We start from the raw sequence: 23,718 nt of genomic DNA on the forward strand, positions 1-23,718 counted from the left end.
AAAACACACACACACACACACACACACACACACACACAGCAGGACATGGTGTGCGCCTCCATGCCTGGCTTCTTTTCAAGATTTAAAAAAATATTTTAAATTTTAAAAATTTTGTGTATTATGTCTGTGCACATGAGCGGAGGAGTCTGTGGAGGCCAGAAGAGGGCATCAGATTCCCTGGAACTGGAGTTACAGATGGTTGTTAGTTGCCATGTAGTTGCTGGGTCCTCTATAAGAGCAGCCAGTGCTTTTAACTGCTGAGCTATCTCTCCAGCCTCAGGTTCTATTTCTTGAAAAGAGCCCTGCACACTATGGCCCTAGCAGGTCTCAGAGCTGGCTTAGTGACAAGGCACCTGCCTAGTATGTGTGAGGCTCTGGATTCCATTCCAGGAAGGAAAAATAAATGAAATTAAAGATTGTCTGGGCTAGGGAGATGGCCCAGTGTATAAGAGTGCTTGCTCTGCAAGCACAAGGGCCCTGAGTTTGAATCGCCAACACCCATGTAAAAAGTCAGACATAGCTGGGTGTGATGGCTCACCCCTTTAATCCCAGCACTTGGGAGGCAGAGGTGGATCATCCAGGCCAACATGGCCTACATAGCTAGTTCCAGGCCAACTGGGGCTACAGGAAGACTCTCTCTCTCTCTCTCTCTCTCTCTCTCTCTCTCTCTCATTCATACACACACACACGAAGTCAAACATTATGCCTGGACTTATGCCTGCAAGTCCAGCATCCTAGAGGCAGAGACAGGTGAACCCTCAAGCAGATGAACCAGCTTAGTTTTGAAGACCCTGTAAATCTACACTGTGGCTCTCCTTTTCCCCAGGCCTGGCCAGCATGACCCAGAACCTGGAGCCCATTCTGAAGAAGCAGGGCTGGGACTGGGCGTGAGTCCTGGGGACTGGACCTTGGGGGCTAGGGGTAGTGGGGAGCAGCCAGATGCCCAGGCTGGGTTCTGACCAGCGGTGGGGTCCCTGCAACCTTCTCTTCTCCCCAGACTCCCCGTGGCCAAGCTGACTATCCGAGTGGGGCTGGCTGTGGTGGGTTCCATGCTAGGTGCTTTCCTCACCTTCCCTGGCCTGCGGCTGGCCCAGACCCACCGGGACGCGCTGACCCTGTCTGAAGACCGGCCTCTGTTGCAGTTAGGCGGGCCTCCTGGGGACCGGGATAGGGGTCTCGGGAGAAGCTGAGGGTGAAGGACCTCAGGGCACCGCCCTTGTCCGCAGGCTGCTCCTGCACACAAGCTTCTTGTCCCCCCTGTGCATCCTGTGGCTCTGGACCAAGCCTGTGGCCCGGGACTTCCTGCACCAGGCACCCATGGGGGTCGAGACCTACTCTCTGTGCGTATGCGGGGGCGCGGGGGAGGGCAGCTGGCGCACCTTCGGCGCACCTGGGTGTCCGGGATGAGCCAGGAAAACCCTGGCATGGGGGACAGGGAGGGCTCAGCCGCGCCTCCTGACCGCTCGCCTTGCTGCAGGCTGTCGGACGAGGCCTTCGACTCGCTGCGCCTCTGGGTGTTGGTGGCACTGTGTCTGCTGCGGTTGGCCGTGACCCGGCCGCACCTGCAGGCCTACCTGTGCCTGGCCAAGGCGCGCGTGGAGCAGCTGCGCAAGGAGGCGGGCCGCATTGAGGCCTGCGAGATCCAGCAGCGGGTACGGGAGAGGCACGGGGGGGGCGGCCAGGCCGGGGGTCCCCCACCCGAGAAGACTCCTCTGCAGTCCTCATGTCTCCCCCGCCAGGTGGTCCGGGTCTACTGCTACGTGACGGTGGTGAGCCTGCAGTACCTGACGCCGCTCATCCTCACGCTGCACTGCACGCTGCTGCTCAAGACGCTGGGTGAGGGTGGGATGATGGACGCGGGGCCTGGGCCAGGGAGGGGGGCAGTGGGTAGGCGGGGGCGGGGCTGTCACCGAGGGATGGGGACTGCAGGCCAAGGCGAAGCAGGGCCCAGAGATGGGGAGGGGAGGGGCGGGACCAGAGGTAGGCGTGTGGGCGGGGTCTGGACAAGAGCAGGGCAGCAGGTAGATGGGTGCGGCAGAATCTGGGTGAGGGCGGGGTCAGCAGCGGACTGGGGGCGGAGCCTTGGTAGGGACAGGGCCATCAGAGGAGTGGGGACGGGGAGTTCGACAAGAGTGGGGCCCACAGACGTGGTAAGGATAGAGGAGGAGCTCAGATAGAGGGGTGGAGCCCTCCCTGTAGTGCCCGCCCCCCCCCCCGACTCCTCGTCTTCACCAATAACTCCCTTCACCCCTCTTCTTGCAGGCGGCTACTCCTGGGGCCTGGGTCAGGCCCCTTCCGCACTCATGTCGACCCCATCCTCAGCCAATGCTGTCTCTGTAGGCCCTGGGGAGGATGAAGCCCAGCAGACAGCGGCCCAGCTCGCAGGGGCCCTGGGCGGTCTGCTAGCACCCCTCTTCCTCCGCAGCGTGCTGGCCTACCTCATCTGGTGGACTGCAGTCTGCCAGCTGCTCTCCAGTCTCTTCGGCTTGTACTTCCACCAGCACCTGGCAGGCTCCTAGACCATGACACTCCCGGGGCCCTGGAGTCTGGTCCCTGCCCACCAAGAGGTGCCTGCCCTGGGCATGTGTGCCTCAGTGTCCCCAGCTGACCTGGGTGGCAGGACTCCTTGCCATCCCTTTCACTGAATGTCTGGGCTGTGGACCCCTTGATGCTGGCTCCCCTGTGCCTGGAGGCCATGGTCACATTGTGAGTGAGTGTGCGTGTGTGCCTGTGTGTGTGTGTGTGTGTGTGTGTGTGTGTGTGTGTACACCTGCTCTCAATAAAAGGGGCAGGCCGTTTTTTACACTTGGGATCCCACTGGCTGAGATGAGCTGGGAGACCTAGTTGGGGAGAAGGTCCTGGAAGAGTGGAACTCCAAGATGCTCTGAGGTGGCTAGGAGAGAGTTAGGGGCAGGACTCAGGGAGAACTCACCTAACACAGGGAGGCCCTGGGATCCTTCCCTAGCATCAGGAGGCAGGGAGAATCACCACACTGGTTTCCCCAGCAGCACACTCAAGAGGCTGAGGCAGGGATTTTGAGTTGGAGGCTGGCCTGGGCTAATAACAAGACTGTGTGTTAAAAAACAAAACAAACAGCAAATGAGAGAGTCCCAGCTGGGAGGAAGGTGAAGAGACAGGAGAAAAATTGTCCCCTGTGCCACAGCTGTGAGGGTGATTGCTGTCGTGTTGTGAGGCCTTGGTACTCGTGACCACTGGCTCTAGACTGAGGTAGGATCCCCAGGGTGTGTGGCACATGTGTATTTATATAAGATAATGTGAGTTGTGTGACCTGTATATGCAAAATATATACTGAGAATAAAAAAAGTGGAGTGCTGGCTGTTTTCCCCACCAGCTGTGAGCTTTCCTGCAGGCATTGCTTCATCACACACTGTCACCAGGGTGACATGCTACAGGTGCCTGGGGACACTCCTGTGCAGGGTCCAGGTACTGGGTCTCAGCCCTGAGCCTCCAGGCCTTGCCTGAAGCAGGACTGTCACCCCAGGGGAAAAAGTTCCCTTCCTTTGTTCCAGAGGACTGCTACATGTAACAGTGACCAAAAGGGGGCAGCATGCCACCTAAGAATGTGACTGCCTCTCTGTGTGTGTGTGTGTGTGTGTGTGTGTGCGCGCGGGCGCACACAGGCACACAGGTGCCATGGCATGGAGGTTGGAGGGTGTCAGAGGACAACTCAGCATGGGATACTCATCTTCCACCTTGTTTGAGACAAATTTTTGTGCACTGCTGCATTCTCCAGGCTAGCTGGTCCAGCAGCTCAGGATCCATCGCCACCTTGCTGTAGGAGGGATTACAGACAAGGGCTATTGTGGCTGGCTGTATGTGGGTTCTGGGGAGTTGAAGTCAGGTCCTCATGATTGACCAGCAAGTGCTTTACCTACCGAACCATCTCCCTGGTCTCAGAGATAGCATTTTCTTACTTGTAGGTTATTGAGGATGCAGAAGGCTGGCGTGGGTGTGTTCTATGAATCCACAGGACATCTTTGTAGGCCTATCTGATCCTTCTGTGCCTCTGTAGATGAGTCTCAACCTGACCCTGACTTGGGGTTGTGGGGATCACGGATGGGAGGTTAGAGGGGCGATGCCCTGCAGGTGGCACCAAAAAGATAACACTGGACCTCAGCCCTGCTGGGATCTCTGAGGGTTCTTGCCCTAGAGGATTGGCTGAGGGCTGCTTGGGAGTTGAACTGTGTTCCAGAGGGGAGGCCTCTAGGCTTGTGATCCATGCCTTAGGTTTTCTAGGATGGTGGCACATAGCTTACTGCTCCAGAGGTAGAGGCAGTTCAGCCAGGGCTATGCAATGACTTTGAGGCCAGCCTGGGCTACGTGATAGCTTACATATATAAACAATAAATGAAGCATGATGGAAAGTGCTCTTCTGCCAAAAAACACCCCCAGTCTCCTACTCAGGAATTTGAGGCAGGGGCTTTACCTAAGTCACACCCCAGACCCTCACTGGGGGATTCTAGGCAGGGGCTCTATACTGAGCCACACCTCCAGTCCAGTTTTCCATCTTTGAGCTATTGATTTCAATAGAGATCTCGACCATCTGAGGCCCTCAAGAGGGCAGCTCTTCCAGGCTTCCCCATGGCTAAAAGCCACCTTATTTTGTGACAGAGACAGCAAGCCCTAGGGGTCCTCCTGCCTTCACCTCCCCAGTGCTGCACTTGGCTTTTTACATGGCTGCTGAGGATCAGCTCAGGTCCTCCTGCCTGCCTGGAAAACCTTTTAACACTCAGCCATATCCCCAGGCCCTTAGGGGTGCTTTTATAGCAAACATTTGAGGAAGAAAGCTGGTGTGGTTTGCTGTTACCCTCTCCGGCTGTGGATGCTGCCCAGCTCTGGGACAGGAACTGGGTTAGTCAGCTTCCTGTTACTGTGACAAATATCTGAAAATCTAAAAAAAGAGGGAAGGTTAGCCAGGCAAGATAACACACCTGTGATCCTGACTCCGGAGGTTGAGGCAGGTGGATTGTGAATTTGAGTCCAGCCTGGTCTACAGAGCAAGATTGGGCTACATGAGACCTGGTATCAAATAGCTTTAGGGCCATCTGGGGGGTTAGAGTAGAGGGGAGAAGTCTGAGCCTAAGAATCCAGAAGTAGACATCATTTAAATTTTTATTAAATATACTCTCTTGGCACAAATCAAAATATATAAACATTATATAAACAAAGTGTCTTCATGGCATCAAAATAGAACTCCAGACCAGGATGGTGACTGGGGAGGGTAGCCACAAGGCTGAGAGCCTACCCAGGCCAGAGATACCAAGGAGGCATGTCCAGGGGGACCAAGAAGACCAGGGGCCTGTGACACCCTCACCTCTCAGGCCTAGTCCATGGTCCAATGCAAGGCGCTGCCCAACCATCCAAATGATGCCACTTGCTGGGGTGGCCCAGGAGCCTCATTCCCCTCCTACTTTCCTGTATGGGGTGCTCAGCCTGTCCTGCCCAGTGTGGGGGCTGCACAAGGTCAGGGTAGGCATCACACTCACACAAGAGGGTGGTCCCTCAAAGCCACCACAGGTGCCTGGGGACTGGATGAGGACAGACCATCAGCACATGCGAGGAAGGCAGAGAGGGTCTGGGCATCACAGGCGCAAGGCAAGAGACAAAGAGCAAGGGGTGTGGGAATGGGATTCACGATTAGAAACACATGGGGGGTCTAGCCACCTGCTCAGGTCCTCTATATGAGGCAGCTGCCCAGCCAGCTGTGGTAACCAGGTTACACGGGGCAGGGGTTCGGTATGAATACACCTGGGGCCCAACAAGTTGAAAACCAGAATCAAGAGGCAGAACAATTGCTATGAATTGGAGGCTAGCCCAGGTTATATACTAGGTAGCAGGCCAGCCACGACTTCCAGGTGAGACTGTCTCAAAAAGCCCAAATCATGAACTCTAGACATCATTCAGAAAGGCACACTGAGACCTGCTGTGACACCGAGGGGTCCCCAGGTTTCCCAACCATTCCTCATGCCCCAGACACCTGTGTTCATCTGTATAGGCCCAGACACTCCTCCAGGGCCTTCACTTGGCTTGGGTGAGCGAGAGCCTTAGTGGGGACTGGGGACCCACAGGGTGTCACCAGAAGTCTGGGTAGGGCAGTTTCAGGAGCTTGGGCCCACCTCCATGTTTGGGTGAGAGCCCTCAGGCCTCTGGGTGGTCCAAGTGCTATACCTCAGGGGATACACATGGGCATTTCCAGTGGGGACCGCTTCATAGTGGCAGTGAGGCCTCTCGGAAAGGTTACAAGCCAGGTAGTGGCAAAGACCAGGTGCAGCCCTCAGGAACCAGATGGGCACAGTGTTCTGGACCCTGTGGGGACAGAGTGGCTGTCTGTCCCCTGGGAAAGAATGGAAAGGCAGGACACAATGGAAAGGGAGGCACAGTGGGTGGGGGATGGACACAGGTGCAGCCAGGGCTGAGCTTCGACCCTCCTGGCCAGGGTGTGGCTTCTGGAAAGGGCTGGTTGCATCTGCAGGCCAGGCACACAGTTGCAGCAAGAAGGGACAGGCTCTGAACCCAATGTGCCAGTGGGCACTAGAATCAGCAGCAGGTCAAAAGACACAGGGTCAGCAGGTGGAACTGACCCCTTAGGGGCCTTCTAGGTGACACCCCTGGGAGATGCACCAGACACTGGAGAGGAGCTGGGAGGAGAGGGACAGATGGGAGCCATCTTCCCAACATCATACCTGGAGGGCCAGTGCTTAGGTCCAGGCCCTGTAGCTCTAAGCCAAGCCCCGCCCATCTGCCTGTCCTCAAGGTATCACCAGGGGCTGCCAGCACCCAACCATATGCCCTCAATCCACCAGCTCACTATCCACATTTCCTGGGCCTAACTCTGTAGCCGGCGCAGCAGGATCTGCATGAGGTCAAAGGTGGTAAAGCTGATGCCCACGGCAATTGGGCCCTTCAGCCAGTTCATGCTCAGGCCCTTGTAAAGGCCCCGCACTGCACCCTCTTCTTGCACAATGGAGCGCAGTGTGCTCAGGATGGAGCCATGCTGATGGCCTGTGACACCAGCTGTCTGCATACGCCTCCGAACCACATCTAGAGGGTAGGAAGCCGACTGCCCGATGAGGCCAGCGCAGGCCCCAAAGATCATGCGCTCAAAGGGGTAGGGCTGTGGGCGACCGCTGTATTCTGTAGGGCAGAAGTCACGTTGAGTGCCATGCAAGTGCAAGAGGCTCTACTTCCTGGTCACCCTCCCTTGGTTTTGGAGCTAGGAATGGAACCCAGGGGTTTGTGTGTGCCAGGCCAGTGCTCTGACACTAAGTCACAGCCTAGCTGGACACAGGCTAGTTTATAACAGTGAGTCTTTATGAGATAACTCAGGCTACAGTGTGGAACTTCCCTCTATGCATGGGTGCAGCCCCCATCCTGGGTTGCAGTCCCTCTATCCACAGGGTGCAGTCCCCCTTGTCTGTGAGGGTGCATCCCAGGACTCTCCTGCAGAGCTTGGGGGTGCCACTCAATGTCAGAGGAAAAGCAAAGGCTATTTATTGTGTGTACACACTGCATGGCCAGGGTGGTTGATGCTGACAGTGCAGCCACAGCTCAGCTAGCCTTTGACTGAGTAGGCCAGTTGGTTGGGGGGGGGAGAGGGAGAGGGAGAGGGAGAGGGAGAGGGAGAGAGGGAGAGAGGGGGAGAGAGACAGGGAGAGAGAGAGGGAGAGAGAGGAGAGAGAGAGAGAAACATTTGTCTGTGACAGACTCTCTATAACCCAGGCTGGTCTTGACCACATGGTCATCCTTCTGCTTCAGACTCCTGAGCCACCATACCCAGCTAGACATCAAGTGTTTAAAAAAATCCTTGTTGAGGCCAGCCTGGTCTACATAGTGAGTTCCAGGCCAGCTGGGGCTACAGGGAGACCCTGTCTCAAAAACAAAAAACAAAAAAACCCTTTGGCTAGGCGTGGTGGCGCACGCCTTTAATCCCAGCACTCGGGAGGCAGAGGCAGGCGGATATCTGTGAGTTCAAGGCCAGCCTGGTCTACATAGTGAGTTCCAGGACAGCTGGGGCTACAGAGAGACCCTGTCTCAAAAAAAGACAAAAAATAATAATTCAGCAACATTTAAAAAAAAAAAGACCCCCCTCAAAAAAAAGTCCCTGTCTATGCAGCCCTGCACACTTCCTTGTCACTGTTCCCTGTCAGACACAGTGACAGCTGCCACAGCATCTTCATGGTTCCAGGCAGTCACCATGCAGGCACAGTATGCTGTCACCATGAAGTAACATCTGGGAGGGGACCAAGTTCTTATACAAGCATCATGCCACTGCGTGTAGGGGACCTTGGAAGCATGGATTGGGGGTCCTTGAGGCACCAAAAAACAGTCTCCAGAGATCTTAAAGGATCTGGTCTTTCCAGAGCAATTTGCATTTTTTTAATAAGTTTTGCCTGCATGTATGTGCGTGGTGCATGCCTAGTGCCAGGGGAGGCCAGAAAGGGTGTCAGATCCCCTAGAGCTTGAGTTACAGGCAGTTGTGGGCCACCTGATGTGGGGTGGGTGCCAGGATAGGATTCCGAGTCCTCTGGAGGAGCAACCAGTGCTGTTAAACGGCTGAGCTATCTCTCCAGCCCAACAGCTGGTTTTCTAATACAGGATCTTGCTGAGCAGACCAGGCTGGCCTTAAACCTAGAGCCATTTTCCTGCTTAGTTCTCCTGAGTGCTGGGGTAACAGGTGTGCCCATTACTCCTGACTTCCAAAGCTATCTTCAGGGGTGCCACTCAGATCCAGTAAGAGGCCTCAGTAGGGAGAGACAGGATGGGAGACTCCAACTTTACCTGAAACATTTTGACAAAAAAATGCCTGGGGTGGCAGGGATGGCAGGGGTGGTAGGGGGCCTGCCTAGCATGCAGGATGACTTGGCTTTGATACCACCACTTTACTAAGAAGAGCGGGTGATGCACGCCTGTCATTCCAGCACTTACAGGTGAAGTGCAAAGCATTTAAGATTATCCTCAGCTACATAGTGAACTTGAGGCCAGCCTGGGGTACGAGACTCTCACTAAAAGGTCTATTAAAGAAGACACCTGGGATAAATAAAGTTGTACACTACTCCTGCTCCAGAAGGTGCAGCTCTGAGTGGCCAGCTGCACCTGCTCTACTCTGTGCCTAGAGAGAGGGAGCCAGAAATACCATGCTCTGAGCCTATGAGCACACAAGTGCCACCAGCAGTCTGCAAAGTAGCCACTTATAACAGAAAGCATGGTGTGACCAGCACACCTGTAACCCAAGGCTAGGAGCCAAGGCAGGAGCCACCAGTTCAAAGATAGCCTGGGGTATACAGTGAGACCTATTTCTAAATAACTGAATAGAGAATAAGTTACTAGGCTGGGGAGATAGTTCAGTTGTTAAGAGCACTGGCTGTTCTTGAACAGGACCCAGGTTTACTTCCCAGCACCCACATGGCAGCTAACAACTGGCAATGGTTATCCTTAACTCTAGTTCCAAAGGATGAGTCCTCTTCTGGCATCTGCAGGCACTGCATGTACATGGTACACATAAACTCACACAGGCACACACAAACACTTTAAAACAAACAAACGAAAAAAATCAGGGGGTGGAGAAACAGACTCAGCGGTTAAGAGCACTGCTTGTTCTTACAGAGGACCCAGGTTTAGTTCCCAGCACCCACATGGTAGCCAACACCACCTTTAACTCCAGTTTTAGAGGATCCAACACCCTCTTCTAGCCTCTGAGGGCATTGCATGCATGTCATAAACATAAAACAAAAATAAAATTAAAAAAAGTTTTAAAGGGGCTGAAGAGATGGTTCAGTGGTTAAGAACAAGCACTGGCTGTTCTTGCAGAAAACCCAGGTTCAAATCCCAGCACCCACAAAGTGGCTAACTATCCACAACTCCAGTTCCAGGGGATCCAACGCCTCTTCTGTCTTCCACAGGCACGGCACAACACAAATGCACTTATATATACATGCAGGCAATACACTCATATACATAAAATAAAAATAAATTTAAAAAAATTCAATTTTAAAAAAAGATTTACTTAGGAGCTGGGCATGGTGGCGCACGCCTTTAATCCCAGCACTCAAGGCAGAGGCAGGCGGATCTCTGTGAGTTTGAGGCCAGCCTGGTCTCCATAGTGAATCCAGGATAGCTGGGGCTACAGGGAGACCCTGTCTCAAAAAGACCAAAAAAAAAAAAAAAAAGATTTACTTAGAAAAAAGTAAATCCTTTTAAAAAATTAACTTACTGGAAGCATTAAAGATTACAAATCCAACCTCCTGGGTTCCATTGAACATATGGTATCTTCTGATTGGGACTTTGGCCCCCACCTGTCCCACAGAGTACCTCTTTGGACCTGGATGAGGTGGGGCCCACAGGGACAGCTCCCCTAGCTCCTTGCCTGGCCCTGGCTCTTCTCACCTCTGTGCAGGCTTTTGAGTGTCTCATAGGTGAAGAAGCTGAGCCCGGCATAGGGGATGACACCCAGCACAGTGGGGGTGAATCCGAAGTACAAGGTCTTCAGGCCCTCCTCTCGAGAAATTCGGATGAAGACATGAAAGATATTGCTGTACCTGCAGGACCACATGGGGTGACTACTTCTGGGGACTCCAGGGACCCCCATAACCCACTCTGCCCCCCACCAGTTCTGGTTACTAGAATGACACCCAGTCTTTCTCACCTACTAGGCAAACGCTCCTCCTGAGCTGCACTGCACCCTGCTCTTATAGCACTTGTTTATTTGAGCTGTTTGGTTATTTACCCAGGGTCTCCCTGTAGCCCCAGCTGGCCTGAATTTGCTGTGTAGATCAGGCTGGCCTTGACCACGTCTAGCTGCTTTACTTCATCATTTTTATTTTTGAATCAGGGTCTCCCTGTAGCCCCAGTTGACCTCAATCTCACAGAAATCTGTCCTCCTCTGCCTCCATAGTGCTGGGATTAAAGGTATGCACCACCATGCTCAGGTATTTTATTTATTTTATTATTGTTGTTTTTTGAATTAGGGTCTCCCCCTAGCCCCAGCTGGCCTGGAGCTCACTATGTAGCCCCGGCTGGCCTGAAACTCCAGACCCTCCTGAGTGCTGAGGTCCCCAGCTTCTTACCTACTTGAACTGTTTACACCTATCTACTGTGGGGTGCGCTTGGCACCTCTTTTGTGAAAGTCAGAGGACAACTTGCAGGTGTTCTTTTTCCACCATGGTTTGGGGTTTAGGCGTGTTCTGCCAGCTGAGCTAGCCTGCCCAGGCAGTTTAGGAGCATAAATGAGCTTTCTGGAACCTACAGAATCTCACCCAGAGGAGAAACCCCAGGGAACCCCCTCCATGCCTGCAGATGGTAGGAGCACCCACACCAACACAGGCGCAGCACTCACATCTCCTTGGGCGTCACAGCCATCCTGGCTCTGACCAGGTCCAGGGGGTAGGTGAGGGAAGCAGCTGTGGTTCCCGCCAGTGCGCCAGCAAGGAGGCGGGGCCACGGGGGCAGGGCTCTGCAGGCAGGGGAGAGGGGCTGTAGATACCTGGAGCCCCAGCTTCAGCCTGGGGGACACCAAAGAACACCAGGCCCAGGTGGGCCCTGCCCTGAGCTTGGGCTGATGCAAGCTGCCTCCTGTCCCAACCCCTGTACGCAGGAATACCGTGTGTCTTCCCTAAGGCTGAAGTTGCCCAGTGCCCTGCACCCTTGGGAATCAGGTCTCAGTGGAGGGATGGTCAGAAGACAGAGTAGGGTCAAGACAGTGAAAGGAATACCTACGGAGAGGCAGAGCCTGGTTAGAAGGGCAGGGAGAAGAGCCAGTGTCAAAGCCAAGGTGAGGAAGATGAAGGGGCTGGACCATGCAGAGGGGCAGGATCACTAGGGGAGACGGGGAGTAGCTGCTCCAGCGGTGAACAGAGGGAGAAGCCCCTGGGGAGGGCGGGGCTCAGGTAAGGAGGCAGGACTTGATCGGAACAGGGTGAGATGACGCCTGGGTAGGAAGGGAAGGCCAGGCAGGGGCGTGGCCCAAATGAAGGAGGTGGGGCGAGGCCTAGGAGAAGAATGGAGGGGCCCAGTAGGGACCCGGCCAGGATGAGGGGGAGGCCTCACTCTTCACGCAAGCCGTAGTAGTTTCCCAGGATGTGCTTGTACTCCTCGTGTGCGGTGAACTGGATGGCGGCGTAGGGAATAACCCGCACCATGGTGGCCGAGTTCCCGCGCCATAGGCTGAGGAAGCCCTCGTTGAGGTAGGTGAAGTAGAGGACCCGGAAGGCCTCCTGCGGGACAAGGGCATCAGCATTGCTCTGCCCCCACCTGCTCCCAGCACAGCCATTTGGGGCTCTTGGCACCCCCTCAAATGCTTGACCCTCGTGACTGGCAGAAAGTTGGGCTACAAGGCCGGTTGGGAACCCGCTCTCCCAGACCACCCACTCCATCCAGTCCTGCCAGCCCCACAAGACAGTGTGGGGCACAGGGGTCCTCAGCCCAGCAACTCACCTTGGCAGAAAATCGTTTTGAAGACACTGGAAGGAACAGAAGCACAAGAGACCATGAGAAGAGTGTGAACTGCAGTCTGGGAGTCTGGGGGTCTAGTCTGTGTATGCGGAGAGGCAGCAGTGTCTGGGTGTGGGGTTCCTGCCTGGATTCTGCTCTTCTGCCTTCCACAGACTTGTTCCCAGGAAGGGAAGTAGGGCGAGCACCTAGGACAGCAAGGGTCTGGGGCTGGGTGTGTGGCTGTCTTGGGGATGCATACCCTGGGAGGGACTCCAGTTCACCACCCCTGCTACCAGCAGAGGGTGCTCCGCCAGCAGTCCAGGCCTCCTCAGAACAAGGGCGGGGCTTGTCTGGGTCTGCCTCTCTTCTCAGTGCCCCAACCCCAGCACAGGAGCACTAGTGGCCTTTTCAAGCACCACAGGCCTGCCTGGCTCCCCACTCCATGAAGTCTTTGGTCACTTGGTCCGGTGCTGTCCCTATGCTCAGGCAGCAGCATCCTCTGACCAATCCAGGACATAGTTGGTACCAATGCTCCCACTTATATATAGCACACTGAGGCAAAGGGGCGGTAGGGAGGTACTCAAGTGCACAGCTCCCCAAACAGTCAGGGAGCCAGTGACCATTTATCTGACCACTGGCTGGAGGGCTCCACTTATTCAGGCATGGCCCACCACTGTGTAGCACCAAGGGAAGGAGATGGACTCTGCTTTGGGTTGACTATGTCCCCCAGAAGTTACATCCATGTCCTTAGCCTTGGGACAGGGAAGGGGAAACAGAATCTGCTTCCTGATTTGTAAACAGTCTGTGTAGGTACAGCAGACTCGAGGCTAGCTGTGCAGGACCATGGCTATGGTGGCAAACACATACATCCCAGCACTCAGGAAACTGAGGCAGGAGGCTCACTGCAAGTTCAGGGCCAACCTGGGCTGCATAGTGAGTTTGAAGCTAGCTAGGACAATAGTGTAAGACCAAGCATAAGTGGTTTGGGGACTATGAGGAGGAAGGGGAGGTGACTTCATGGCAGTTTCCATACTGCACAGACAGGTGTGACAGGTACATAAACTTTTACCTTGAAAGATGATCTTGGTTCGGTCCAGTGGGGCTACCGCTGTTTTGGCAAGTGCACCCGCCAGGGCCCCAGACACTAAGGAGCTGAGCACCTGCCTGTGGTCTCTCTGCAACAGCAGAAGGTCAAAATCACAGAAAGCAACGTGGTCAAGGTCTCCTGAAGGTGGGAGGGACTACTCAGCAGGGGATCAGGGCCCAGGGAAACACCAATAGCTTTTTGTGTGTGCACACATCTGCATATGCACACGTCCACGTATGTGCACATGTACAACCAGAGATCAGCATTAGGTATCTTACTCTAGTCCTCTCTTCTTTATTTTTTTTTCTTGCACATGATGTATTTACATGAATTTCTCAAAGCAGTAAACACTAATCTGTTATACAGAAATCAGATCAGACCTGCCAGTTGTAGGATGGGGAGAAAGTTATGGGCAAGCGAACGAAGAAAACTCTGAAATGGTGAAAAGTATCTGGAATTTTGACATTTCTCATGGAACTCTACACCGACATGGGCAAATTTTACTACGTAACATACTGAAGGTGGGTTTTTTCCTGTGTGTGTGTAGTGTTGTGTATGTGTGTGGTATGTGCAGGTGAGAGTGCAGGTGCACATGCTTAAAGAGGCCAGAGCAGGACTTCCTGTCTGCCTCTGTCACTTTCTGCTTTATTTCCTTGAGATTCTCTGCCTTATTTTAAAGAATATTTAATTATTTTTATTTTCTGTGTATGAGTGTATTGCCTGCATGTATGTAAGTGCGCCCTTGGATGTCAGAAGATGGCATTGGATTCCTATGGAACTAGAGTTACGGAGAGTTGTTAGATACCATGTGGGTGCTGGGAATCAACAGACACCATGTGGGTGCTGGGAATTGAACCCAGCCCCTCTGCAAGAGCAGCTAGTGCTGTTAACTGCTGAGTTGTCTCTCCAGACCCCTCTACCTTATTTTTGAGGCAAGGTCTCTCAGTGAACCTAGGGCTCACCGATTTGGTCAGCAAGCTCTAGAGATCTTCCTGTTTCTGTTCCCCAACTCCATCACTGGTGGTTACATATGTGTGCTGCACATCAGGCTTCTGTGTGGGTGCTGGGGATCTGAGCTCAGGTCCTCATGCTTGCTTGGTAAACACTTTACTGACAGCCATCTCCCTAGCCCTTTTTCTTTCTTTCTTTGAAACAGGGCCTTGCTCTGTAGCTCAGAGTGGCCTTGATCTTGCCATCCTCCTGCCTCAGCTGCCTGTGTGCTGGACTGACTGGTGGGAGCCACCATACCCAGGCTCACTTTTCTTATGCTCCTTGTGTAGTCTAAGCAATGCCCAACAGGACTGAATGTTGCCTGAGGCTCTGCTTGGCTTTGTACAGGTTAGCCCCTGATGTGAGGGGTGCCAATGACTGCAAGTTGTGAGGGGCTGTCCTTCTAGGTTCCTGATCTTTGTAAGCACTCCATGTGTGGTCCTCGGCTCCCCTCCTCATCCCCACCCATTTATGTAAATACAGCATGGCATTGTGGGACCATGTCACAGGGGTCTCTTGGGATGAGGGGAAAATTAGTAATGAGGTCGGACAAGCAGACATGACTCTGTAACAGCTTACGCCCTCTGCACGTTTTTTATTATTGTGTGTTAGAATGGAACCCAGGGTCCCGCCTATGTTTGCCAAGCACTGAGCTGCACACCCCAGCCCATGTAGTGCACGCAAGCTGGCCTAGAATCACGATCCACCTTCCTTAGCTTCCTGAGTAGCTGAGATTACAGGTGAGTATAGTATCCAGTGGGCGCCAGCTTCTTAGCCACAGAGATGTGACTCTCCCATAATATGACACCCCTCACTCCACCACCAGCACACTGGCCATGGCCAGCAGGGGGCACTTTGGGAGTTCAGTGGTATTGTTGCCTCTGGTATACCCTGAGGCAGGACCCATCCCCCCACTCCTCTGGCATGCATGTGGCTGTCTGTCTTCATGTTCTGTCAGGGAGTCCACTGGTCTCTGAGGGACATGCCTGCCTTATGCCTCAGTATCCTGATGGTGACTCCCCAGGTGGCCCTGGTGAGTGAGTCCTCCTGCCCAAATGGCAGTCCCAGGTGCTGCCTGGAACTTGGGGAAAGGTCAGGAGGATACAGGGTGCCGCCAGCTCAGCTTTGAGCTGGTGGACTTTGAGACTGGTAGTGTGGCACCCGCAAGGCCCTGGAGAGGGATATGGGGCCCGGCTAGCCTGTGTTTTGAGTATATAGGAGAGCTACCTGGCAGATTTCTGCCTTCCAACAGGGAATTAGGATGCCCTGAGTTTATTGCTTTTTTGTTGTTGTTTAGACTTTTTGAGATGGAGTCTTGCCCTGTAGCCCAGCAAACCCTGCTGCACCTGCCTTCCATTCTTCAGTGTTCCAGCACTCAGTGCCTCCTGAAATTATGGCAGAGGCCTTGGCCTCTTGCTGAAATTTGGGGCTGGCTGGGTTCATGCACAATGGGGCTGCAGGTGACACAGAAGGCAGCTGGCATCTTCCAGTGAGGCCATGTGGCCCTGACCATGGACAGAGACAGAAATAAGCACTATTTATGCAGTGAAGACCAGTAAGAACAGTGGGGACTGTGCTCTGCTGACCCAGTGGGGAGGAACAGCCTCCTACACCCCCTTTTCTCCTGTCCCTCCTTCCCCCAACACCCACCCCTGCTACTTGCCTTTGAGGAGACAGGCCCTGACAGGATGGCTTCAGCATCCTCACGCAGACGCACTGAGCCTTCCTGCACACCATTACCCATCCCAGGCCGCTGGACGGCGAGAGACTTGGTCCTGAGGAGCAAGAAGGGCTGGGTAAGATGAGAGGACCCAGAGGGCTGCCAACTGCCCCACACAGGGCTGGCTCTGCCTCTGACTGCGTAGACTCACCAAGCCCAGAACTGAATGCCCTAGGTCAGCCCCAGTGGCCTTTCCCTTACTTGTTCCTGGCTCCTTGTCCCCACGAGGAAGAAAATGCCCTTGACCTCACCAAAATTATGATGCCACTGTCCCCAGGGCTGCTGGCTTAATCATTGACAAATGCTTTTCTTTTCTGTCATTTACACGACTGTCACAGTCTTTTTCTGAACTGGTGCATGCAGATCAAAGTGGTCACACAGTAAGGAGAGACCACTGACCCTGGGGACAGTCTTTGCTAGCGTGGCTAGGGTACAGAGGTCAAGGGACCTACATGCCCAGAGCCACAGTGTGCCCGCCCACCACCAGGCCAGGTGGGCTTACAGCATGAGCCTGGAGCAAAGGTCTCCATCCACTGAGACACTGAGAAAATGATGACTGATTGATTAGACAGGGTCCTACTTTGTAGCCCTGGCAGGCTGACAGTGATTCTTCTTCCTTTACACCAGCCACCTGTTCTCTATAGGAAAGAGTGGGTGACAGCTGCCACACAAGAGTACACTTCCCCAGCTCTCCCCCGAAGACCAAGCCCAGCTCTGCCTTATTTGTGCTCAGGCCTCACCTTCTCTAGGAGAGAGGATGTCAGGAGGAAGAGAGACGGAGGAATAATCTAGACACTACTATGTGTTCATCATTCTTTGAGGTCTCAGTTTTTTTGTTTTTTTTTTGGTCTTTTTGAGACAGGGTCTCCCTGAAGCCCCAGCTGACCTGGAACTCACTATATAGACCAGGCTGGCCTTGAACTCAAGAGATCCGCCTGCCTCTGCCTCCCGAGTGCTGGGATTAAAGGCATGTGCCACCGTGCCCGGCTGAGGTCTCAGTTTTTTATGTTTTAAAATAATCAAAGCACAGGCTAATAATCAGTTATCCAGGCTGGAGGTGTGGCTCAGTGGCAGGGTATATGCCCAGCATATGGGAGGACTGGGGTTACATACTCAGCACCAAGAAATAAAAATGAAATAAATGACCGGTGTGGTGGGGCATGCCTTTAAAAGGCAGGTGGAGCTCTTTGAGTTCAAGGCCAGCCTGGTCTACAGAGCGAGTTCCAGGACAGCAGGGGCTACAGGGAGACCCTGTCTCGAAAAAAAAAAAAAAAAAAAGAAATAACAAAATTATGTGATAAAGCAATACACACCTCCACAGAACAGTGCTGTTGTCACAGAAGCACCTACAGACAGACCCAGAGTGGCAGACAGACCCAGAGCAGCACACAGTGGCATGAAGAGCAGACAGTCAGCTGTGTAAACTGCATGCCACCAACTGTGTTGTCCTCAAAATGGCCCCTAGTCAGGAGAAACAGCTGCTTTTAAAATGAGCAGAAAGCAGGGCGGAGAGATGGCCAGTGACTGAGAGGACTTGTTGCTTTTGCAGAAGGACCTGAACACAGTTCCCAGCATCCACATGGTGGGGGAGGATCACAACCACCTGTAATTCCCTTCAGCTCCAGGGTCTTCTGACCCTCTGCTGGCACCTGAGTCAATGTGGTGCACACATAAACTCAGGCACGCAGAGAATGTAAAACAGATCTTTAAATAAATAAAATGGGCAGGAGGGCTGGTTCAGCAGTAGAATCCCTGCTAAATTCCCCAGTGAGGGGCTAGGGTGTGGCTGGGTGGTAGAGCTCTTGCCTAGCATGCCCAGGTCATGGATTCCATCCCCAGCACTCAAAACAAGACCTATGGCCTGCTGGGCTGAGGGTGACCTGAGAGCCTGCAGCTGGCTACTTTGGTACAGGCTGCTCACTTGCTTTGCAGATGGAACCCAGAGAAGCTTGGCCAAGCCTAGTGTAAGACTCAGACGCTGGAGCCAGCTCCTTCTCCAGGCTCAAGGCCATTTTGCCCAGAGCAACTGTCCTAGAAAACCATGTGTTCCTTAATCAAACTTTCATTTAACCCAGAGGAACAGCCAGTGAGGGGGAGGCAGGGGCTGGATATGGACAGTCATTCCCAAACAAAGTTAGCCAAAATGAGACCCTGTCCCTTTAAGCACCTTGAAGCCAAAAAGGAGGGCATGGCTTCCTAGGCTGCAGGAGGGGGAGGGGGCAGCCACACACACATACCCGGGGAGACCCTGTCCTAACTCTTGGTTCGAGGGACAGGGAGAGAAGTCCACTCTAGACTACCAGGGTGCAGACTGTGGCTGATCAGTCCCTGCTGTGGGATGTTGCCACAGGCCTCTTGGTAGAAGGAAGGGGAAACTACCCAAAGGAACTGCCTCCCACACCCCCAGCCACAGGACCCCTATCCTTGAACTTGGCAAAAGGAACCTGGAAAAAGCCAGGGGAACCACATCTGGGAGGATGAAAGGCTTATGTGGGATTTTAGATTTGGGGCTGGAGCTAAGCAGGAAAGTACTTGCTGGGGCTCTGCAATAAGCCAGCTTCCAAATGAGCCAGCACTGCCAAATAAATAGACAAAATAGAGCTGGGTATGGTGGCTCACACATGCCATCCCCACTCATACTCAGGAGGTAGATGCAGGCAGATGTCAAGTTCAAAGTTAGCCTGGCTATGGACATAGCAAGACCTTGTCTCAAAAAACAAAACAGAAAAACTAACAATAACAACAACAAGAAAAAACAAAAACCCGGGCTTGGAGAGATGGCTCAGTACTTAAGAGCACTGTCTACTCTTGCAGAGGACCTGGGTTCAGGTCCCAGCATCCACATGATGGCTAATAACTATCCATAATGCCAATTCCAGGGGATCTGATGCCCTTTTCTGACCTCTGCAGGCATTGTACAACACGGGTGCACTGACATGCATGTAGGCAATACATTCATACACATAAAATAAATATTTTAAATTTAAATATAAAATATTTTTAAAGCCGGGCGTGGTGGCGCAGGCCTGTAGTACCAGCACTTGGGAGGCAGAGGCAGGGGGGAGAGTTCAAGGAGCCTGGTCTACAAAGTGAGTTCCAGGACAGCTGGGGCTACAGGGAGACCCTACTTCAAAAAGACAAAAGAAAAAAATTTTTAAAAACCATATATAGATAGATAGATAGATGATAGATAGATAGATAGTAAGTATATATATATATATATGTATATATAAAATCTCCTGGCCTCCATGAGGCACACAAGACCATACCTCAAGTGCAAGGGAGAAAAGAGAAGCGAAATAGATGAAATGGCTGGCACTCTGGGGCTCCTGTCCACAGACATGACTGGGCAGGTGGAAGCCTGGCTAGAGATGTGACGGGCACTCCATCAGGAGGGGCTGGATGTAGTTCACACACCCACAGTGTGGATGCCAGGCCCCTGGAATGCACCTCACCCTCTGTGAGACTCTGCTCCCCAGTAGCAGTCGGTTAGGTCAAGTGGGTAATGACCTATGGTGACTTGATAAGCAAATGGAAATTGTATGCTGGGGCTGAGGGCGTAGGATGCTTGCCTGGTAGGCACACTGCCAAACGAAAGACATCTGTATGAAGCACGGTCAGCCGTTTCCTAAAAACAGCCGGTGACTCTGCATACTGTTTGCCTTCAGCTAAGCATCCTCAGCTTTTAGACTTGGGATGCTAGAACCCGACCTCACAGATAGTGGCAAGGGGGTGCGGGGATGGGGGGTGGGGGGTGTTATCCCATTCTTCTGCTGAGGAGCCAGGCTTTGTTTGGGTTCTGTCAGTCATTCCTTAATCTCCTTCCCATTGCTAACCAGTCAATAGTCACATACTGCCTCCCCTCCCCATCCCCATCCTGTCTCTCTCAGCCTCTGTTGTTACCAGCCTGGACAGTCTTGGGATGCTGGCTGTGTCTAGATGTCCCTTCCCCACCATACCCCCTATGCTGGGCTTGTCTGATGTGCTTCCCACAGTGAGCCTTGTAGGATACCCAGGCAGGCCCTGACAGCACAGGCAGGACTCTGTTGGTTAGACCTGCAGCTCCTGGTTAATGTGAGGTCAGCTGGGTGTCTCCTGGTCATGTGGCCATTTTGTCACATCTGTGCTCTGCTGTCTGGGACCAGAGTTTGCTGTGGGTGGGGCCAGTGAGATAGGGTGAGGCACCAACTCTGGAACAGATTCATTTACAGGAATAGATATGTCTTCCATCCTGTTTTTTTGTTGTTGCTGTTTAGTTGGTTTTTGGTGTTTTGAGACAGGGTCTCATGTAGCCCCAGCTGGCCTTGAACTCCTGATCCTCCTGCCTTAGCCTTCCAGGTGCTAGAATTACAGGTGTGCTACATTATGGCTCAAAACTAATGTTTCTTCAGCACTGGGGTTGAGCCCAGGACTTCATGGGTGCCAGACAAACTACCACTGAGTCATAGCCCCAGCCCTCTCTACTCAACCATTTCTAGTCATTTTTGAACACATGCTGGGTATCTGTATCAGAAATGCCTGGGGCCAGAAGCAGTTCACAGTACAAATTTTGGGGGATTTTTCAGTATGTACACTACATACATAATACTTGTGTTTAATTCAGGCCCTTCCTCAGTACATCTCAGTATGTACATATTTCACTGACTGCTCTTGCAAAGGACCTGGGTTCCATTCCCACCTGGTGGCTAAAAATCGTCCTTAACTCCAGTTCCGGGGAATCCAACACCCTCTTCTAACCTCTACGGCATTGCATGATATGGGTACACTCACATGCAGGCAATACACTTGTACACATGAAATAAAAATAATAAATAAAATATTAAATAAAAAAATTCCCTTTATGCTTCACATGTACACAGATAAAGAAACCACATTTTAGTGAACCCGTGCTGGGCCTGTGACCTATCTCATGTGGATTTCCCCATGTGTGGTAATGTGGAGTGATCAAAATATAAGTTTTGCTTACATTTCAGTCAAAAATGCTTAAACAGGGGCTAGAGAGAGGGCTCTGCAGTTAAGGGTTCTTGCTGCTCTAGCAGAGAACCCAGGTTCAGTTCCCAGCACCCACATTAAGTGTTTCAACCAACTGTACCTCCAATTCCAGGGGATCCAACATCCTCTTCTGGTTTTGGGGCACCCTGCATGCACATGGTGCACATACATGGAAGCAGGCAAACACAAACACATACATGTACAGAAATAGAAATAAATAGATCTTTTAAATATTTTTGAAAAGAGGCTGGAGAGATGTCTCAGCTAAGGTTAAGAGCACTGGCTGCTCTTGCAGAAGACCGAGGTTTGGTTCCCAGGACCCACATGGCAGATAACAACCATCTGTAACTCCAGTTCCAGGGGAATCTAATGCCCTTATCTGACCTCTGAGGTATTATATGACACAGGCACACTCACATACATGCAGGTAGAACACTCATGCACACAAATTAAAAATTAAAAAATTTTTTTTGAAAAGAAATATGCTGCTGGGAATGGTGGCATGTGTCTTTAATCTCAGCACTAGAGAGGCAAAGGCAGGCAGATCTCTGTGAGTTCAAGGCCAGCCTGGTCTACATACTGAGTTCCAGGACAGCTGGAGCTACAGGGAGATCCTGTCTCAAAAAGACCAAAAAGAAAAAGAAAATAAACCTGCTACTTAAACAGGAAAACAGGGGAAGGGGGAGGAGAGATGGCTCAGTGATCAAGAGTGCTTGCTGCTTTTGTGGAGGACCCAAGTTTGGTTCCCAGCAACCAGGTTGGACAGCTAACAACCACCTGTAATTCCAGCTCCAGGGAATCCAATGCCCTCCTTTGGCCTCTGTGAGCACTGCACTCATGTACACCCCCACCATCACCACCACATATACACATAATTAAAAATCAAAAAATTTTAAAACCTGCCAGGCATGGTGGCACACAGTTTTAATCCCAGCACTCAGGAGGCAGAGGCAGGCAGATCTCTGTGAGATTGAGGTCAGCCTGGTCAAGTTCCAGGTAAAAAACAAACTAAAATAACAACAACAAAAATTTAAAAACCTGCTTAAAGGGGTTAGACAGATGGCTCAGGGGCTAAGAGCACTGGCTGCTCTTGTAGAGGACTATGGTTCAATTCCCAGCACCCAAATGATAGCTAATGACTGTCTGTGACTCCAGCTCCAGAGGATCCCACACCCTCTTCTGACCTCTGCAGGCCTCGCACAACATGGGTGCACTTACATACATGCAGGCAATACATTTATACACATGAAATAAAAGTAATAAAGCATTAAAAAAAAAACTTGCTTAAAGCGTGGGCTGGGAAGATGGCTCAGCCCATAAAGTTCTCGTTACACAATGTGAGGGTCTGTGTTCAATCCCTAGAGCCTTCATGAAAAAGCTGGGTGTTGTGTACATACCTATAACACCATGAAAAAAGCTGGGTGTGCTGTGCTGGGTGTGGTGCACATGGCTTTGATCTTGTGAGTTCAAGGCCAGCCTGGTCTACACTGGTCTACAATAGTGAGTTCCAGGCCAGCTGGAGCTATGGTGAGACCCTGTCTCAAAAAGACAAAAAAAAAAAAGGCTAGGTGTGAGGGTACACACCTATAACCCCAGCACAAGGAAGGAGACAGTGACAGGGGGATCCCTGGGGCAGGCTGTCTAGTCAGTCTAGCCAATCAGCAAGCTCTAGGTTCCTTGTCTCAAAAACAAACAAACAAACAAACAAACAAACAAACAAAGGCAAGGTGGATGGCTACTGAGAGGTTAACCTCTGGCCTCCACAGTACACATATATGATAACTCACAAATCCAGGAGGTTGAGGCAGAAGGATCTTGAATTCCAGGCCAGCCTAAGCTACATAGTAAGGTTTTGCCTCAAAAAAACAAAGCAGGGGCTGGAGAGATGGCTCAGGGGTTAAGAGCACTGACTGCTCTTACAGAGGACCTGGGTTTGATTCCCAGCACCCACATGGCAGCTACGAATCGTCCTTAACTCCAGTTCCAGGGAAATCCAAAGCCCTCTTCTGACCTCCACAGCATTGCACGACACGGGTGCATTCACATACATATAGGCAATACACTCATATACATAAAATAAATATAAATTTAAAAAAAAATTTAAAAACCAAACAGCCGGGCGTGGTGGCACACGCCTTTAATCCCAGCACTCGGGAGGCAAGAGGCAGGCAGATCTCTGTGAGTTCAAGGCCAGCCTGGTCTATATAGAGAGCTATAGGCCAACTGGGGCTACAGGGAGACCCTGTCTCAAAAAGACCAAAAAAAAATTAAACCAAACAAAAACAATAAAGTTTCCACAGTGAAAACTGATAAAACAAAGTCCTGCCCAGTGGATGCAGGCAGCTGACCTCGAGCTGGAACCCCAGGCTCCGACACTGCTACTTCCCTGGGCCGATCCAAGGGACTAGCCCATATGCTCAGGAGAACAGTGGCTGAGGGTGTCAACAGTGAACGAAGTCTACCCAAGATGCCTGAACCCCTG

The 23,718-nt window shown here is 52.2% G+C and overlaps 2 protein-coding genes across 4 annotated transcripts in view; one reads left to right on the forward strand and one right to left on the reverse strand.

The window, feature by feature from the left end:
* Nucleotides 1–3,337, forward strand: part of Tmem161a (transmembrane protein 161A) — an 11,471-nt gene extending 8,134 nt beyond the window's left edge. For 2 of the 3 annotated variants that reach the window (XM_029559376.1, XM_008824492.2), the window contains 6 exons: nucleotides 827–887; nucleotides 998–1,141; nucleotides 1,227–1,340; nucleotides 1,478–1,652; nucleotides 1,740–1,836; nucleotides 2,263–3,337. In XM_029559376.1, coding sequence (XP_029415236.1) covers nucleotides 827–887; nucleotides 998–1,141; nucleotides 1,227–1,340; nucleotides 1,478–1,652; nucleotides 1,740–1,836; nucleotides 2,263–2,519 — 848 coding nt within the window. In that variant the 3' untranslated portion in view covers nucleotides 2,520–3,337. The remainder of the gene's footprint in view (nucleotides 1–826; nucleotides 888–997; nucleotides 1,142–1,226; nucleotides 1,341–1,477; nucleotides 1,653–1,739; nucleotides 1,837–2,262) is intronic. The other variant, XM_008824493.2, reaches the window with a different exon arrangement.
* Nucleotides 3,338–5,115: 1,778 nt separating this feature from the next.
* Slc25a42 (solute carrier family 25 member 42) overlaps nucleotides 5,116–23,718 on the reverse strand; it is a 32,485-nt gene continuing 13,882 nt past the window's right edge. The window contains exons 2-8 of the mRNA XM_008824495.2: nucleotides 16,188–16,299; nucleotides 13,517–13,622; nucleotides 12,451–12,476; nucleotides 12,064–12,230; nucleotides 11,354–11,470; nucleotides 10,405–10,556; nucleotides 5,116–7,155 (exon numbers count right to left, since the gene is read on the reverse strand). Coding sequence (XP_008822717.1) covers nucleotides 6,848–7,155; nucleotides 10,405–10,556; nucleotides 11,354–11,470; nucleotides 12,064–12,230; nucleotides 12,451–12,476; nucleotides 13,517–13,622; nucleotides 16,188–16,268 — 957 coding nt within the window. The 5' untranslated portion in view covers nucleotides 16,269–16,299 and the 3' untranslated portion in view covers nucleotides 5,116–6,847. The remainder of the gene's footprint in view (nucleotides 7,156–10,404; nucleotides 10,557–11,353; nucleotides 11,471–12,063; nucleotides 12,231–12,450; nucleotides 12,477–13,516; nucleotides 13,623–16,187; nucleotides 16,300–23,718) is intronic.

Source organism: Nannospalax galili, unplaced genomic scaffold, assembly GCF_000622305.1.
Source record: "Nannospalax galili isolate Female #2095 unplaced genomic scaffold, S.galili_v1.0 scaffold529, whole genome shotgun sequence".
In the NCBI taxonomy this organism is placed as follows: domain Eukaryota; kingdom Metazoa; phylum Chordata; class Mammalia; order Rodentia; family Spalacidae; genus Nannospalax; species Nannospalax galili.